Here is an 18,045-nt window from a genome sequence, read left to right as displayed (position 1 = left end):
AATGAGCCATAGATAACACCTTTTAAGTAGTTGGTTAATATTTCCCCCCACTCTGCCTACTAAACCATTCAAGAGATAGAGGGTGTATTTCATTCTTCAAAGAGTTTTCAAGTGTTTTTTCCCAAGGCGTCTCTCTATGTGTTGATGAGAAAAGAGCTCTGAAGAGGCGATTGTGTGGTGCCAGCCTTTAAAAAGATTTCTCTCTCCCCAAACTCCCAGGAAACAGTGGAAAAGAGACTAAAGCCAGGTCTACAGTAGGAAATTAAGGTGATATAACTATGTCGCTCAGGGGTGTGAAAATCCACATCCCTGAGCGACAATTTAATCAACCCAGTGTAGACAGCCCTAGGTCAATGGGAGAATTCTCCTGTCAGCCTAGCTACTGCCTCTTGTGGAGGTGGATTCCCTATGGAGATGGGAGAACCTCTCCTGTTGGTGTAGATAGTGTCTTCACAGAAGTGCTGCAGCCATGCCGCTGTGCCTCTGTAGTGGTTTATGTGTAGACAAGCCACAAGGGAGTTTAGCAAGAAGGTATTCAGGAAACGCAACCTTGTCCTCGCATAGAGATAACAAAAGTAAGGTGTAATTTTTTAAGGGTGAGAGCAATTAAACAGTGGAACAATTTATCAAGAGTCCTGGGGGATTCTCTATCACGGACCATTTTTAAATCAAGATTGGATGTTTTTCTTCAAGATCTGCTGTAGGAATTATTCTGGGCAAGCTCTATGGCCTGTGCTGTACAGGAGGTCAGACTAAATGATCACAATGATCCCTTCTGGCTTTGGAATCTATGATAACTGGAGTGACTGCTGGTTCTGGGCAAGGAATCCTAACGGCACTGTCAAAGCTCGTTTTTTCTAATTCTACTTACATTTGGTAATGCTTGTAAAGCTAGACAACTCGGAATGCTTTTCTTTTTCAACATCTTTCTTGATGGGAGAGTTTCTTTCCAAACTTGGCCAATTCTGCTAACCACGATCAAAAATTTACACTGTTAAATTCTTGCTGTTTTAAACACATTTTCTCTCCATTTCCAGTGAAGCAAAACCAACCACGCATGGCAATTATGGTAAAAAAGGATGAGGAAATCACAAGCATTGCTATTTGCCATTTGATCAGAAGGCAGGAGAAATTCAGACTACCTGATACTTCCCGTGCCTTTTGCTAAGTGGTTTCCCTGGCCACCAACACAGAATTTAAGTACAGCAGTGTGTTATCAGTGTGAAATAGAATATTTGAAAATTTCATTTATGTGCCTTTCTTAGACAAGTCTATAATTACCGCATTCGTAGGGCACCACAATCTGATCCTACATAGGGTGAACAGACAGCAAGTGTGAAAAATCGGGACAGAGGGCGGGGGGTGTGTGTGAAATAGAAGCCTATATAAGAAAAAGCCCCAAATATCAGGACTGTCCCTATAAAATTGAGACATTTGGTCACCCTAATCCTACAGGCAGAACTCCTGCCCACCTCAGGATCAGGCCCCAGGACATTAAAACAAAACTACAAAATTAATGAACTTGCCTCCCACCTGGGGGCTTGATCCAGCAGAATGCTGAGTACCTACAATTTTCACCGACTTCAGGGGGAACTTTAGCTCCTTAGCTCCTCACAAGGTCAAATCCTCTAGGAGCATCAGCTGTTGATCCAGGTCTCGCCTATCATCTGAAGTGACCTCTCTATCGTTCTGTGCTTGCTTTGCTCACCAACAGCAGTTGGTCCAATAAAAGATGTTCCCTCACCTGCCTTGTCCCTCTATTCATGTTTTTTTTCTGGGATCAGCACCCTGTCCTGTTCAGGCCTGTGCATTTCTTTTGCCTCCAGGAGTTGCTTTGTTTAAAGCAGTTATTCTGCCACTTCAACTCTACCTGGAATTTGCAAATAAACCAAGATCAAAGAAGCCTGGCGAGAGTCCTGTCATCAAAGATTTCCTCTGACTGAACTTTTCTTGTAGAAGATCCCATTTATCTTCATCCCCAAGCCCTCCCTTTTGAACGTGCTACAAGCTAGTTGGAAGAAAGGTCGAAAGGTTTTAAGCCAGCTCTTTAGGAAACGTGCAAGACACAGACAGGGAAATGTACTGCAGATATTTACTGGTTTCAGGGACTGCTCAGCCTTGTTTGGTTCCTGGAGTTCTGCTCTGCTGGTAAAAGGGAACAGGACAATCTGTATTTGCTGTGCGTGGGAGCTCGAACAGATCCCAGGGCGCCTAGTTATTCTGCTAGAAACACTTGTTTCATGTTTATAAACCTGGGAGCTCTTTTTGACGCAATGCAGTAAACCAGACCAGCAGAGGGGGAAACATAAGGAAACTTTTCCTCCTCTCACTTTAATCTGGGCAGCATTTTAGGGTAGTCAGTGAAGTTGCCATCCCAAGGCTCTGTCTTCATTACAAGATCTATTGTGCCCCTCCCCCCAAGGCTGGGCCTGAATCTCAGGTGAGCAAAACATCTATAGGTCACAGCTGATCAGAAATGGATTCAAACCAATGATTTTTCTTATTAATCAAGTTGGTTTGGTTTTGTTTTCCTATTAGGTAGAACAAAATGCTCAAAAGCTTCAGGATGTTGCATTAGCTAAATATTTCACCATTAATTATTTGCTGCTTTCATTTATTATTTAATATTATTTTTAGCATTGTTGGGGGGGGGAGCCACAAACAAATGAAAAACAAGCTAAACCCAGGTGTTGAGTGTAATGTGTGACATACACTGGGAATGGGGACTCATTTGTATATCCTGTGAAATACAGCTACTAGCTTCCCAGAAAAGAAGCATATTTTTCTTCTTCTAAATTGGGTTTTAGTTCTGGAAAATTTAGGACCTAATGGCAATGGCCAAAACAAGTCATTTTGCAAGCAGGTGTTGTTAGGCATAAGGTTCCTTCCAAAGAGCCCTCCCCATGAATCTCAGTCCTGACCTATATTTGTTTTGCTCACCTTTTCTTGTCCTTTATTTGAGCAGTGTGGTGCTTTTATGACTCTCATTAATCATCCATTAGTAATGTATTGCCTGAGCCTAAGACCACTGAGATCATTGGTAGTCTAGTGGTAGTCTTTATTTGTGTGTCCTTAAATTTACACACACGTATCTGCCACACATAACTTCAGATTTTTAAAATTCCTTTCACGGGGGCTTTTGGATCGATTAATGAACTTCTCTGGGGTTCCAGATTAATTAATCCCTCCAGTGATTATGCTGATTTTAAGAAGTAACTGGCACAAATAAGGCAAACGAAATAACCGTTTTGCCTGAGCTGAATTTACTCTCTCTCTTCAAACTGTGTTGGATATGAGATGTCAGCAGACAAAACCCCCTAGCAAAATTAAATATTAATTTAATCTAAAACATGCAGTATTATAAATATTTAGAAATATATGTTATTCTGTTACTTATTCCGCCTTGCGCTGTGTTTCCTGTGGGTTATTCAAACAGATCAGATGGAAACATTTACTTTGGGAAATATCCTGAATTCACTAACATGTTTTATACATCAGAGTTTAGAGATAAAAAATCTACAGCTCGAAAATAATTAAAGTCTGAAATATTACTTTTTGCCTTTTGCTCAAAAGAGTGATAATACAAAACAAACTTCAACAATGGATAGGCAGCAGGTAGTTGTGACCTTTGCTTTTCATGCTCACTAGTATATTGTTGTTTCTTTGTGCTTCCCTCATTGGTTTTTTTGTATCTACTTATTGCCTATAGTCTACAAGCTGGTTTTGTACCAATCTAACTACAATATTTTAGAAACCAATATAGTTAACTTGGTGTAACCCGCTAGTGTGGATGCCGTTATATGGCTATAAAAGTGTTTTTGTTCGTATATATTATTGTTCGCCTGATTGTAATGGGATTTACAAACAGAAGAGAGAGGAGAGCCTTCCCTTCTTACAGGTAACCAGGCTGGCCACCCCACAGCACAGCTGCCAGAACTGCCAGTCATGGAGGCATGCACCCACAGATGGGACCAATAAGGAAGATGAGCCCAGCTATAAAGCAAGGAGACAGCATGAGATGTGGCGGTAGAAAGGCTTGGGATAGTAAAGAGGTAGCAGCCACTGCCCCAAGCAAGCCTGTCTTTGAGATACTGATATGAAGATGAAGGAAGACTGCAAGTCCTGAAGTTTAATGATTGACTCAGTTTAGGGTAAATTGATGGACTGAGTAATTGGAGATGACCAGAGAGAGATCAGTTAGGAGACAGCTGGGGCTTCTCTAGAGCAGTGGACGCTGGCACTAGGGGGGCAAAGATTGTGGGTAGGAAAGACTGCCTGCTTTGATTATAAGTTCTTTGGGGCAGGGACTGACTGTTGCATGTGTGTACAATGCTGACCACAACAGTGCTATCACAATACAAATTAACATGAGGAAATGCTGGTGTAAGTCACTTTTGTGTAAAAACTCTGTTTAATCCTATGTGCCTCTCTGTCCCCTAGGCTGAGAGTGGACTGTTGTGCCTTGCTGATTTCACAGAGTCTGTGGTTTCTCAGAGACCTTTATAAGGATGGTGTTGAGGGTAAGGCACAAGACAAAGGACTTATTAGACCTGGTTTCCAGTGGCCTCTTGGCTGCAGACTTTCTTTGGTCCCTTGGGCAAGTCATCTAATGTCTCATTTCTCCATCTACAAAATGAGGTTAATAATGCTTCCTTTGTCTGTCTTATCTATTTAGGTTGTAAACCCTGTGGGGCAGGGACTCTCTCTCACTTTGCCTATATAGGGCCCCTAGCACAATGATGCCCTAATCTCAATTGGAGCCTCTAGGGTGCTATCCTAATATAAACAACTACCATACTAGTAATCAAAATTTGTCCATATACGTATGGTATGCTATAACTGTGGAAGAGGGCATGACACAAAAAATATCAGGCTAGTTTGTGACTCCAGATATACGTGTGCAAGTCCACTAGGACTGAGGTCAAAATCTAACTCACTTCACGTAGTGAGCATCATTAGGCTTTGATCCTGCAGAGTCTTATGCAGATCCTTAACTTGATGCACTGTGAATGGACTCATTGACTGCAATGGAAATACTTGTCTATTTTACATACATATAGCACCTACAGATAATTCTGTTTGAACTATGGATCATTGTTTTCTTTCTTCCTTTTTAGCTTGGCATAAGACCAAAGGACCACAGAGGGAAGCTAAATGTTCTTTTCGAAGCCAAAGAATAAATGGGGAAAAATCTAAAATGCATAATGCCCACCGAGTGGTGCAAATCTTACCCAAAAATTCATCTCTTGTAACTAACCTAATTTCACTAGGAGGGTGGTGAAGCACGGGAATGGGTTACCTAGGGAGGTGGTGGAACCTCCATCCTTAGAGGTTTTTAAGGCCCGGCTTGTCAAAGCCCTGGCTGGGATAGTTGGCCCTGCTTTGAGCAGGGGATTGGACTAGATGACCTTCTGAGGTCTCTTCCAACCTAACATTCTATGATTCGAATGATAATGCCCAATATTTTGACCCAGGTAGTGGTCCATCGAGCTGAACATTCCTTCATGCTTTGGAACCTACATAAGAGTTAATGGGTGCTATAATGAAGTAGCACAGATGTAACATAATCTCAGCTGGTGATAGACACAAATGAAATGTTTCATTTTTTTACACTAGAGCTGTTATTCCTGGCTTCTATCTGTTTCTTCTCAATGAGCAGGGTCGATTGAGGTAGCAGTTCAGAGCCCTCAAATCCCACCCATCTCAATGAGCATTGAGGTTAATTCACAGTTCTTGATACTGCAGAGAGTTTAGCCCATTGCAGATCCTGCTACCAAAACCTGATAGCCACTTAGATCCTGATTTCAGTGACACATTGGCATAATGTCTCTGGGCTGGGTTTCTTTGCAGGAAAATGGTCTCTGGCTGCCAGACAAATGTTAAAGAGAATTAGGGGTTAAAATAAAACAAGAATAAATGTGCAGGGAAAGCCAACTGTATTTTCACAGTGGAAGACCCTGGACCTTTGAAGTGTATGTTAGACATATGGGGCCAGATTCAGAGAAGGTGTAAACTGATGCAACGCCACTGAGTTCAAGGGAGCCATGCTGATTTACACCAGCTGAAAATCTGGCTCATAATGTAAATTTAATTGTTGGCCAAAATCCACATGCATCTACCGAAGTTGAAAGAATTCCTTCAGATTTACCCTGGTGTAACTGACAGCATTGATCCATTGTAGCTAGAGGATAGTGCTGCAGTAGACTGATGTTTGCCCTCTAGGAGTCCAGTTTAACTCCCATTAAAATCTGAGAGAGTTTTTCCATTAACTTTAAGGGGAACATACAAATGTAAGAACGGCCATACTGTGTCCATGCAGCTCAGCATCCCGTCTTCCGAGAGCAGCCAATGCCAGGTTTTCCAGAGGGAATGAACAGAATGGGCAATCACTTAGTGAGCCATCCTTTGTATCCACTCCCAGTTTCTGGCAAAGAGAGGATAGGGATACTCAGAGAATTGTGTTGCATCATTGTCCATCCTAGCTAAGAGCCTCCATGAGCTTATGTAGTTCTTTTCTGAACTCTGTTATAGTTTTGGCCTTCGCAACATCCACCTGCAAAGAGTTCCACAGGTTGACAGTGTATTGTGTGAAGAAATACTTCCTTTTGTTTGTTTTAAACTTGCTCCCTATTAATTTCATCGGGTGACCCCTAGTTCTTGTGTTATGAGGAATAAATAACATTTCCTTGTTCACTTTTTCCACACCTGTCAATTTTATAGACCACGAGCATATTCCCCCCTTAGCTGTCTCTTTTCCAAGCTGAAAAGTCCCAGTCTTTTTTTTTCTTTATAGATGCTAAGGTCAGAAGGGACCATTATGATCGTCTAGTCCGACCTCCTGCTCAACGCAGGCCCCAGAATCTCACCCACCCACTCCTGCGATAAACCTCTCATCTATGTCTGGGCTATGAGTATGTTGAACAGCACTGGTTCCAGTACAGACCTTTGGGGGACACCACTATTTACCTCTTTCCATTCTGAAAACTGATCATTTATTCCTTTCCTTTGTTTCCTCTCTTTTAACCAACTCCTGATCCATGACAGGACCTTCCCTCTTATTCCATAACGGCTCACTTTCTTTAAGAGCCTTTGGTGAGGGACCTTGTCAAAGGCTTTCTGAAAGTCTAAGTACACTATATCCACTGGATCACCCTGGGGAGTTAAATATGGCTGCATACCGCTCTTCATTAATTCTGATTGACTTAACGAACAGTTCTGTGTGGTTCTGCTAGTTGGTATCTTACGCATAAAAGTGCAGTTTTATATATATGAACTGCACAAGTCTGTTCTTCATGCCACTAACATATATATATATATATATACAGAGAGAGAGAGAGATGCATCTTTTATGAATAAACTGTCTATGGAGATGCTGCCATTTAATCTGCTAATTTTTTGCTTTAATTAAACATCAGTCATCCAGCAATCTGTTGAGAAGAGATTTCATTAATGATAACAGCAGGAGAAACCTTCATTATTTTGCTACACAAAGGGGTTTAGATAGGATTTCTCCACTGTGGATGTTTTACATTTCCTTCAGCTACGAACACACACATCTCCTTCCATTAAAAAACTATCTGAATTTCAATTATTGATAGAGTAAAGAATTAACACCACCACCCGCCTCACCAATCTCCCCCCACCCCCCCGCAGAAGACATATGTAAATCATTGGTTTTTTTATCAGTGCTACATTTAGCCCATGAAATTCAGGATGCGTCTCATTCTGAATACAGACAGATAAAAATGATTGGCAACTCTTTTCGCTGGTAGTATTGTAAGTCTTCTGTTTAACTGATATACTAAGGTAATAGGAAGCAAGTAGTATTCCTTATCTGAATTCCCATAAAAACATTAATTATACTGAATATATGATTTATCTTGTAATAGGGCATATTTGGTCAGCTCCTCAGCTGAAGTAAATTCGAGGTGCTCCACTGACTTCAATTGAACTATGATGATTTACAGCAGCAGACCATTTTTTGTATTTGTGATTTTTTTAGATCTCTTTTTATTAAGTTTTTAATAAATCATGGACCCTATTCTCCACTGTCTTGTGCCTTGTGCAGTCATTTAGGTATTACAGTAATACAAATAGCAATTTACATGTGTGAAAAATAGGTGTAAAATCAGAGTGGATGTGTTTTCCATTCATTTTACACAAGTCTCATTGGTCACACAAGATGGAAGGCAAAAGAGAATCAGGCCCCATTTACATTGTTCTTTTGCTCTTAACGCTTGTTTTATTGTGTATTAAAACTTTTTTTTTTCTGTATAGGTTGGAATTCAGAGGGCCATTGCTCCTGTAGAGGCAAGTGGTTGACTTTAATGGAAGCAGAATGAGGCCATTGCTGAGCTCTTTTGAAAATCCCATCCTTTGTTCTCATTTCAGTGGGATGAAATTGAGGTCTTCATTTCAGTTTTCTGTATGACTCATAGATGCTGTAATCTGAACAATCGCTAACTGGAGTTGTGTGTCTGAAATAATCTCATTAATATTTTTTTTAATGAACAGCTATTTAAAAAGTAATCAATTATATTTAATGTCAACGTTGCCTTTAGGGCAGTTTTCTGTTCCCAAAAGAGTATAATTACTCTTAACTTTTGAACTGTGTAATGGTGTTTCACATTGACAAGGAAGAGTCTCAGATACGAGTTGGGGAGCAGAGCATTTTAGGGATTTGGTCAAGGAGGCATCCACCTCTAAATTGCTGGGCTGAATCATAGCTAGAGCCAGAGCCATCAGCAGTCACTGCCTTTTGATGGGTATTTGGAGACCTTTGTGAAATGTATTGATGGTTCTCAGCCAACTTACAAATGGACAAACACCTGTATCCAAAACGCATCACAATCCCTACTGGCTCACTTGGTGGCAGTCTCAACAAAGGGGCCAAGGACTGTATGGGCTCTAGAGACTCTCTTCCACCCCTAAGGTGGTCCCTACAGATCGGGGTACCGTGTGAACAGAGGAAGCTTAAACTACTCCTATCCATGCTTTAAAACATCAAATACTGTCCACCCTACTCACCCAAGTAGTTCTGTGAGAGTGACTCATGCAAGTAAGGCTTGCATGATGTGACCCAAACTGGCTCATTCACTTTGTAGGGCTGTGAGTCTGGACCTTTTTTACAAGCTTGTGAGTTCCAATCCAACACCCATTGAATTTGATGGTAATATTCCCATTGGCTCCAATGGACATCGGATCATAGAATATCAGGGTTGGAAGAGACCTCAGGAGGTCATCTAGTCCAACCCCCTGCTCAAAGCAGGACCAATCCCCAGTTTTTGCCCCAGATTGTTAAATGTTTGTTTAAAGACGCTCCCAGTGGTTGGAAATGCAAAGACACTTGCAAAAAGCCCAAGCACTTTGTAAACTGAAGCTAATTTACTATTAATGCTGAATCATTTATATTTAAAAAAGTCTGGGGAGAAATTCTACTCATCAGAGAAACACCACAGAGCAAGGCATGTTTCCAATATGACCTTTATTGAGCAAGTACTGCTGCGACGGTTCTACATCGAACAACAAAAGGTTGCGTACTGTGAATGTCAACTAGGTTCTCCCATGAACAAAAGTCCATCTTAATTGCACCAGTGAGGTAAACATAATTATTCATAAGTAGCTCTTTTTAAGGCGAGGAGAATTCTGGGTTTTTTTCATGATTGTTTTGTTTTCTGTTGGTTCTTGGCTCAGTTGGTTCTTTGCATAATACCCCTTAAGACGTTCCTCAGATGTGTTCCTCCGACAGTTTAGGGAATTCAAAAGCTTCCTTTCCTCATGCATTTGTTTGTTTATTTATTTAATTCCCCAAATTCTGTGGAGGGAGAACATCTTGAGCTTGCATGCATTTCCCCCCAGTATTGCACACACACACACAAAAAAAAGTAAAAGACAGTGTGTCTGGAGCCTCCATGAGAGAACCTGTTTTGCTTTAAAGCTGTCACTCACATGCATTTTGCAGCTGTCATATGGCTTAACCTTTTTCAACAACCCAAGCTCTTTTCAATTTTTTTAATTTCTATTTATTAGTCGCTGTCTTGTACTTGCTTTATTACAGCATGAGAAGTGACTTTCTCAACCTTCTTGGTGGAAACCATTTTCTCTTCAAAAGTTTCCTCATGCTCCTCTACCTTTTGGGTGACTGTCACAGACTTGGTGATGTATTTGGTTGTACTGTCCGCACCGTCGCTCGTGATTTTCTCCACCTTTTTGGTGACCACAACTTTCTCTTCGCTCTTCCCTTTCTTCTCTTCAGATGGACTCACATCCAGGCCATTGGTGACCACACCCTTGTCTTCCTCCTCCACTTCTTTTTCTTTGGATTTCTCCTCCTCCTTCTCATCCACCTCCCCATTCACTGCAATGTCTTCTTTCATGGACCCCTTGGAGGCCTGGTCACTTTCCTCTCCTTCACTGCCCCCTTCCTTCATTTTGGACTCTTTCTCTACACTGACTTTTGTTACCTTTGTGACCGAGATGGTCTCTTCCACCGCAGCCTTTTCTTCTTTCACTGGGGATCCCGGCTTCTCTGGGGATCCCGGCTTCTCTGGGGATCCCGGCTTCTCCTCCTTTGTTTCCTTCTCTTTACCTTCCTTCACCACTTTCTGTTCTTCACTTTCTCCTTCTTCAGCTTCTTCTCTTGATGCCTTCTGTTCTTCCGCAGCCTCTTCTGCTGCAGGAGATTTAGGTGGAGATTTTGCTAAAGACGCTTTCACTTTTTCCACCTTCTCTTCTACTGCAGCCTTTTCAGCCTCTTCCTTGCTCTTCCCTTCAGGTTCCTTTTCTTTCTTAATCTCCACCTCAGCTTCCTTTCCCTCGGCTTCGGCCTCGCCTTCTTCTTCTTCTTCTTCCTGCTCAGCCTCCTCACCCTCTTCCTTTTCACTCTTTTCCTCTGCTTCTTCTTTTTCAGAACCTCCTTCTTCTGCTTCATCAGATTTTGCAGCCTCCTCCTCCTCCTCCTCTTCTTCTCCCTTCTCCTCTTCTTCTTCTTCAGCTTTGGGTGCAGCTGCTTTCACTGGAGCTTTCTTCTCAGCTACAATTTCCTCTTCCACTGCTTCTTCTTCCTTCTTCTGTTCTTCCTGCCTGGCTCCGGTTGCCAGTTCCTCTGCAATGGCTACCAGGGCATCATCCATTTCAGACTTTTCATCCTCCACCTTTGTCTCTTCAATGATTTCTTCTACAAATTTGTGCTGGACCTTTAGCTTTGGCGGCTCAGCTTTTGATTTCTGTATTTTACTAGATGATATTGTGACCGTGGGTTGCCTGTGTGTAAATGTGGGACCAGTAATGCTTCCCGAGAAGGCACTGAATCTTGTCTCTTCACCCTCCAGTAGTTTCCTAGGGAAATAAAGAGGAGGAGGGGAAGTTAGCATGTAAAATGTCTGTCTTGTGTCTGCAGTGTCTCAGAGAATTGGAAAGGTGTTTCAAGTATGTGGGATATGCTAAGGACGATGACAATATCTGTTGGTCATGTTCAGTGGGACTTCAGTAGGCTGGGATCAGGCACCTTACGCCCAACACAGTAATATCTGAGTGCTGCCCACAACACACATTTCTCCTTAGCTTGGTTTAAATCTCGTGGTTGTCAGGCTTGATCACAACGTTTTGGGTCTTGTAAAACTATAACAAAAATGCGTCGGCCACATTCTCAGTCTGGTGTAAATCAGCACAGTTCTGAGCATAGTCATTCACTTCAATACAGCCATGCTGATCTAGACCTTCTGAGGACTAAGCCCTATATGTTTAAAATATAAATATTCTAGCTTAGATTGTTAAAGCCAATTAGGGCATTTGAATCCCTATTTCTCATTAATTTCATCGAATTAATGAGAAAATCCCTTCTATGATTTGAAACTCTCAGCCATAATATGTTCACCAGAATAAACCACGTTAACCTTGGTAATAAAATAAAAGACATCCATTCTCTGTATATTTGGTAAGCCCAGCACACTGCAGGGCTCTAAAGATGTTTACTTTCCAGTAGTCTGTTTTGATGTTATTTATATTCAGAAATGCATTTTCCCCATCTAATCCTCTGACCCAGAAAATCAGCGCTTTCATGTTTTATTTTAAAGCCATTGTTGCAGTCTATTTATTTATTTATTAAGCAACCCAGTTTCAAAAATAAACGTGGCAAATAAACAGTTACAAAAGCCATGCAAAAGAAGCTAAAAAAAACCCATCCTGCCGGATGATGGCAATAGCAGCTACGTCCCTGCTCCAGGATTACTTCACAGAGGATTCTGAAGGAAAGTTAAGAAAGAAATGTGAAAGTGTTTTGCAATGTGCAGATTAACGGTGCTCATCTGATACCCAAGTACATCCGTGTTCTAAAATAACAAGAGCGCATTAAAACTACCCATGCTGCTTGCTCGACATGCTCAAAGTGAAGTGAAAGAAAATAATTACAGATTAAAAACAGTCGTCTGCTTCCTACTTTTGTGAACCAAACAAGAACAGAATGCTGCATTATGGAACCATTGTACTGCAGTGTAATGGTCCTATCCCATTCCCGGTGAAGTCTATGGGAGTTTTGCCATTGACTTTCACAGAGCCGGATCACTTATTAACTCAAGAAGATTTCTTAATGTGAAGAGGTCTTGCATTTGCACAGATTTGGAAGAGTGCTAATAATTTGGCTGAGTGGCTATTCTTGCATTTGTTTGATGCTTATAGGGGAAAAATCCTTGCCAATGATAAAAGCTGTTTGGGCAGAGGTTGGTTGGAACCAGCAGCATCTGCAGTGCAATTAGTATTCCAGACACATCCACAGCATTCCTATGGTACCTGTATGCAGCAATTTCAATATCCAGCGCCATCTTGACATTGAGGAGATCCTGGTATTCCCTCAAATGACGTGCCATTTCCCATTTTGTACCCCTCAGCTCGTTTTCCAACTGCTGAATTGTGTCCTGCAACAAATACATAAAATCCCCATAACATAATTACACTTGTATCCAAAAAGCATCCCTGCTCAGATAATACTATTAACTCCTATACTGTAACTTAATAGCAGCACTGAAAAAAGTTCTGTAAGGAAGCCCTTTAAAAGCCCACTCTTAAAATCCAGGGCTAATATAAGAAAGGGATAAGCGCACAAAAGGAATCTGATCCTGGTCTCACTGCATTGGGTGTGTGAATCAGGCCCATCGTTTTGCAAATAATTGTGCATTACAATAAAGCTTTTGGGGCCTGATTCTGCTGTCGTTACTCAGGCAAAACTCCTTCTGAGGGAGCATTACCTCAGCGAGGACTGTAAGTTTGACCTTTTAACTTTCCCCATGTATTTTAAGATATTTATTAGCTATCAGTAAACTACTGTAAAGAGTTAAAAGCTGTGTTAAAACATCTTTTTAAAATCTTGGGTCAGATTATTTTATGACTAAGCAACAGCAAAATGTAGACCGTATATTTGCAAATTGTTAAACTTCTCTGATAAAGGTCATTTACTCTATCCTTAGGGTTAAAAGTTTGCATAGTAAATCGATGTCAGATTCTAAAAGAACAGTTAACAATCTAAGCAGGAATATTAAACATACTCTTTGTAAAGAGGTACCGTGGACTAAATATTTACTATCAGAGGGAAGAGCAGACAGCTAAGGGGGTGAAAGTCCGGGGACAAGCACTGAACACTGCTTATTAGACCTCTGGATCGCATTGCACAGCTGATCTTTTTGCACGACGCAAGCCAATTTTGCCTAGCATGGGGTTTTTTTCTTTATTTTTGGCACCTTTGCCGGAACTTTTGATTTGTTTCGCACAAGCCACGTTTGCATCTCAGCGGTAACTCAGTCCGTCTGCGCCCCTGCCCTGCCCACGGTCGCTCGGCAGCGCACGAGTTTCATTTTGCAGTGGTCGAGGTACCCCTTTTTTCCCTTGCTGGGCTGCATTTTGCATTGCTTTACACCTGCCCGGGGTGGGGCCCTTACCTGGTAGGTCGAGAGATCGTTGCTGTGGCGCTCCTCGATGTCGTTCAGCTGCCTCTCCAAGGACTCCTTGGTGCCCCGCACCGACTCCAGCTCCACGCTCTTGGACTGCAGCTGCCTCCTGTACTCGGCGATCTCCTCCTTGGCCGTGCGGATGGCCTCTTTGTTGTGCTCCGCCGCCTCGGTGAGCTTGGCGTAGCGACACTTGAACCACTCCTCGGCTTGGTGCATGTTCTGGTCGGAGTGGCACTCCAGCTGGCTGCGGATCTCCTTGAGGGCGGCGGTGATGTCGGTCTTCATGTAGTCCTTCCTCTCCACCGTGATGTGGGACGCCTGGATCTGGGCGAGGAGCTCGGCCACCTCCTCCTCGTGGTTGCCCCGCAGGAAGGCCACCTCGTCCTGCAGCGACTGCACCTTCTTGTCCAGCTCCGCCTTGACCAGGGAGGCCTCCTCCATGTCCTTGCGCAGGGCGCGGATGGTGGCTTCGGTCTCGTCGCGCAGCCGGGCCTCCTCCTCGAAGCGCTCCTTGAAGCGCTGGATGTCCTCCTCCACGTGCTCCGAGTCCAGCTGGAGCTGCGCCTTCTCGTGGCTCACCTGTTCCAGGGCGCGGCGCAGCTCCCGCAGCTCCTGCTCGTAGGCGTCGCCCAGCTGCGAGCGCCCGGCTTGCTTCTGGCGCAGGGCGGCGATCTCCGCCTCGACCGCCCGGTTCTGCTGCTCCAGGCCGTGCACCTTCTCGATGTAGCCGGCGAAGCGGTCGTTCAGCCCCTGCAGCTGCTCCTTCTCGCTGGAGCGGCTCAGCTTGAAGTCCCCGGCCCCGTTGAGCAGGGAGGACTGGCTGAGGTCCAGGCTCTCGGAGGAGCTCAGCACGGCGGAGCTGTAGGACACCCGCGGCGCGCCCAGGGCGCTGCGCTTGTACGGGGAGGAGGCGGTGCTCGGGGAGCCCCGGGACCAGGACTGCGACCTGAAGCCGCTGGACGGGGAGGCGCTGGCCCGGCTGTAGATGGCCCGGCTCTCGGTCATCCTCCGGTAGGAGGGGTTGCCGAGCGTGTCCAGGGTGTAGCTCATCTTGGAAGACTTTGGGATGTGGGCGGCTTTCACAGCGCGGCTCCTGCCCGTGCCCGCACCTTATATACCGGAGCCGGGCCGGCAGCGCCGCTCCAGACACATGCTCCGAGGGGGCGGGCCAGGGAGGCGACACGTGGCAGCTAAAGGCACAGCAGCCGCCCCCGGGGTCCTCCCCCCGGCAGCTGGCCCCTCCCACCTTCCCCGCCAGTTCTCCCCCCTTTTCTTCCCCCCTCCTCGCCCTCCTTTTCTCTCCCCTCTTTCCCCTCCCCTTCTCTCCTCGCCTATTCCTCCCCTCTTCTTTCTTTCTTTCTTTCTTTCTTTCTTTCTTTCTTTCTTTCTTTCTTTCTTTCTTTCTTTCTTTCTTTCTTTCTTTCTTTCTTTCTTTTCTTTTCTTTCATCACTTCCCCTTCTCTATTCCTCCTCTCCCCTAGCTCCCCCCTTCTTCTCGCCTTCCTCATCTCCTCCATCCCTACCCCCTTCCCTTTTCTCTTTCCCATCCTCCCCCTCCCATCCTTCCCCTCTCCTTCCTTCCCCTCCCCGCTCGCTTCCACCGACTGCACGGAGCAAAGCACAATGGAGCAGAGTCAATTCGCTCCCTGCGAAAGAACAGCGACAAGTCGAAGGTTACGCTAGACAGGGAGGTGGGTGGGGGGTGCGGAGTTTCTCCAAGGGGGGCCCGGGCAGGCATTCTGCGTTAGAGTTGAGGGAGAGCCCACTGAATGCATTGGGGAGTCAGGTAAGGTCTGTGTGTGTGTGTGTGTGTGTCTATAGGAGAGATAGCCATGGCGGTTTCAGCACCACGGCCAGCGGCGCGGGCAGCTGGAGAAGGGATGGAAGGGGAAATCCATGCAGAATAAAAACACGTCTCCGGATGGTTTGTCTGGTGCTGTGATTGCCCCTCCCCGGGCAACTATAATAAAGCCTAGCTAGTGTGCTGTTTGTTTTAAATGAGCAGCGTGCGAGTGTCAAGCCGGGGCTCCATCTGCAATGCAGAGTAGGAGAAAGGATCAGAGAGTGACTAGATGTTCCCTCCTGAAGTTATTTCCTTTCACATACAGCTGTAAAATTCTTAGCCCGAGACATTCCTATTAAGATGACTCCCGGGAAGCAGGAAGGCAGGGAGAAGATGGGATAAAAGAAAGAACCCCCCCCCCAACAAAGGTCTGACATTTGAAGGTCAACAATGCTTTGGAAAAGAGAACAGAGGTTTGGGTGGATTAACAGGAAAGTGGGATTGCTGCTTTGTGATCATGGAAAGCACCAGAAGTGACTTTCGAGTTTTCGGGGTAAATAATAAAAGCAGAACCGTGAAATTCTGCAGAAGGAAGTTGATTGCATTCTAGCATGTAACCACTGCAGGGATAGAGCACCCACTGCAGGGATAGAGCACTCACCTGTAATTGGTACAGGGAAACAAGAGTTTTTCAAAATCCCCTTGGATCGAAAGTCTTTTGTTACTCATTTTCTGGCTCTTGGCTTTGTTTTTTCCAAAGATCGATCTATCTAATCTATCTATCTATCTATCTATCTATCAAAATAATGCCTGGTGCATTTTCTCTTTGAAGACTTGTTAATACTTATGTTTTGGGGGCACAGTGTAATTTTTGATGAGTACGTGGGTGGTGACTAGCTAGCATCCTGTGGACTTTGCATTCTTGGATGTACACAGTCAATTAACTAGTTAATTACAGGGATAAATCATTGCTGATCCTGGAATAAAAATGATCTATGGTTCCTGAATTCCTTCCTTATTGTAGGCACTGAAAATGTATGCCTCTTTCGACTCAGAAATCGGTAAAATTCGAAAAACAAAACTCTGTTCACTAATTACCTTCTCATTTTTAGCCCTGTGTTTGAAATTATGTTTAAAATGCTGCAGCATTTCTTCACTATACAGCTAGGACAGTCTGAGGGACAGGGTTAAACTTTCAGGCCACATGGAACACTGTACCACAGTTCGCTCACTAATATGATGTTGTCATAGGACTGCAGCACTGCAGTCAGTGGAGAAAGGAAGTCAGAATTATCCAAGGTATCTGCTGAATTGCATTTGCAAACAGAACCTATCAGACCCCCAGTTTAACCTATTCGGAGTTGTATAAGACTGGTATATGGAGAAGGTTTTAGGGTAATTGAAGCAATCACGGATTCTAAATGCATTCTATTAATTTTGCTAATAGTTTTTCCAGGGTGGGGGGTGCAGGGAAGAACTCTCTAGACTCAGCAGGAAGTCAAGACAAAAATGCTATTAATAATGATATTGCGTTTTCTTAATTTTCAGGATAAAAGATGTGTTATGATCTGGTGTATTGTTATTTTTCCCTTTGATTAAAGAACTGTAGAAAAAAAACAGAATATGTTCATGTTGAATTACTCATAGGGAGAACTTACTGTAAGAGAAAACATAAGGTTAACACTGGTGCCTGGGACTTTTATTATTCTTTTAATGCTCTGAAAACAAGACAATTGTGCTGAAAGACAATTAAAAGAAGAACCATATTTACTCTTGCAATAAAATCCATTTGCATTAAATATGTTTATGCACAGCTTATTCAAAATCCAATTGGTTAGTATGCAAAACACATTGCTACTGTGTAATCAAGTGCTAATCCAGTTTGACTTATTTATGGAATACTTAAATTCAGGCAATGTAAAGTTGTATACAGTACAGTCATTATCATAGTATATGTTGATTACCTTATAAAAAATCAGAAAGTTATGACAAAAAGAGATGCACGCGCACACACACACACACTTTCACACAAGTCTTTATGAAATCACTTTACAGAAAGATAGTTTTTTTCATTTTCAAAAATCACTGTTCTGGTAACATTCACTTCAGATCCATAATAAAGTGTTTGTAGACAAAACAGATGCTACATTTTTATGAAGCTGATCTGGAGGTTAGAATGAGCCAGCAAAAACAATCTTTAAAATATTTTCCTTTTTTAAGAAACTAATTCCTTTCCACCTTATGTCAATATCTGGTTTAGGATTTCTGAGATGAAGACTGCTGTTTCTAAATATGGAAAACTTCTTGTCTTAGAGTTTGACA

At 43.3% G+C, this 18,045-nt stretch overlaps 1 protein-coding gene across 1 annotated transcript; it reads right to left on the bottom strand.

The window, feature by feature from the left end:
* Positions 1-9,465: 9,465 nt before the first annotated feature.
* NEFM (neurofilament medium chain) lies at positions 9,466-15,100 on the bottom strand. The gene is made up of 3 exons (XM_073325068.1): positions 13,929-15,100; positions 12,787-12,911; positions 9,466-11,337 (listed from the first exon to the last, which is right to left on the bottom strand). Exons 1-3 carry the CDS (start codon positions 14,988-14,990, stop codon positions 10,026-10,028), a joined length of 2,499 nt encoding a protein of 832 aa, XP_073181169.1. The 5' UTR covers positions 14,991-15,100; the 3' UTR covers positions 9,466-10,025.
* Positions 15,101-18,045: the final 2,945 nt, after the last annotated feature.

Source organism: Lepidochelys kempii, chromosome 26 (genome assembly GCF_965140265.1).
Source record: "Lepidochelys kempii isolate rLepKem1 chromosome 26, rLepKem1.hap2, whole genome shotgun sequence".
NCBI lineage: Eukaryota > Metazoa > Chordata > Testudines > Cheloniidae > Lepidochelys > Lepidochelys kempii.
This window is presented reverse-complemented; position numbering and strand designations above follow the sequence as displayed.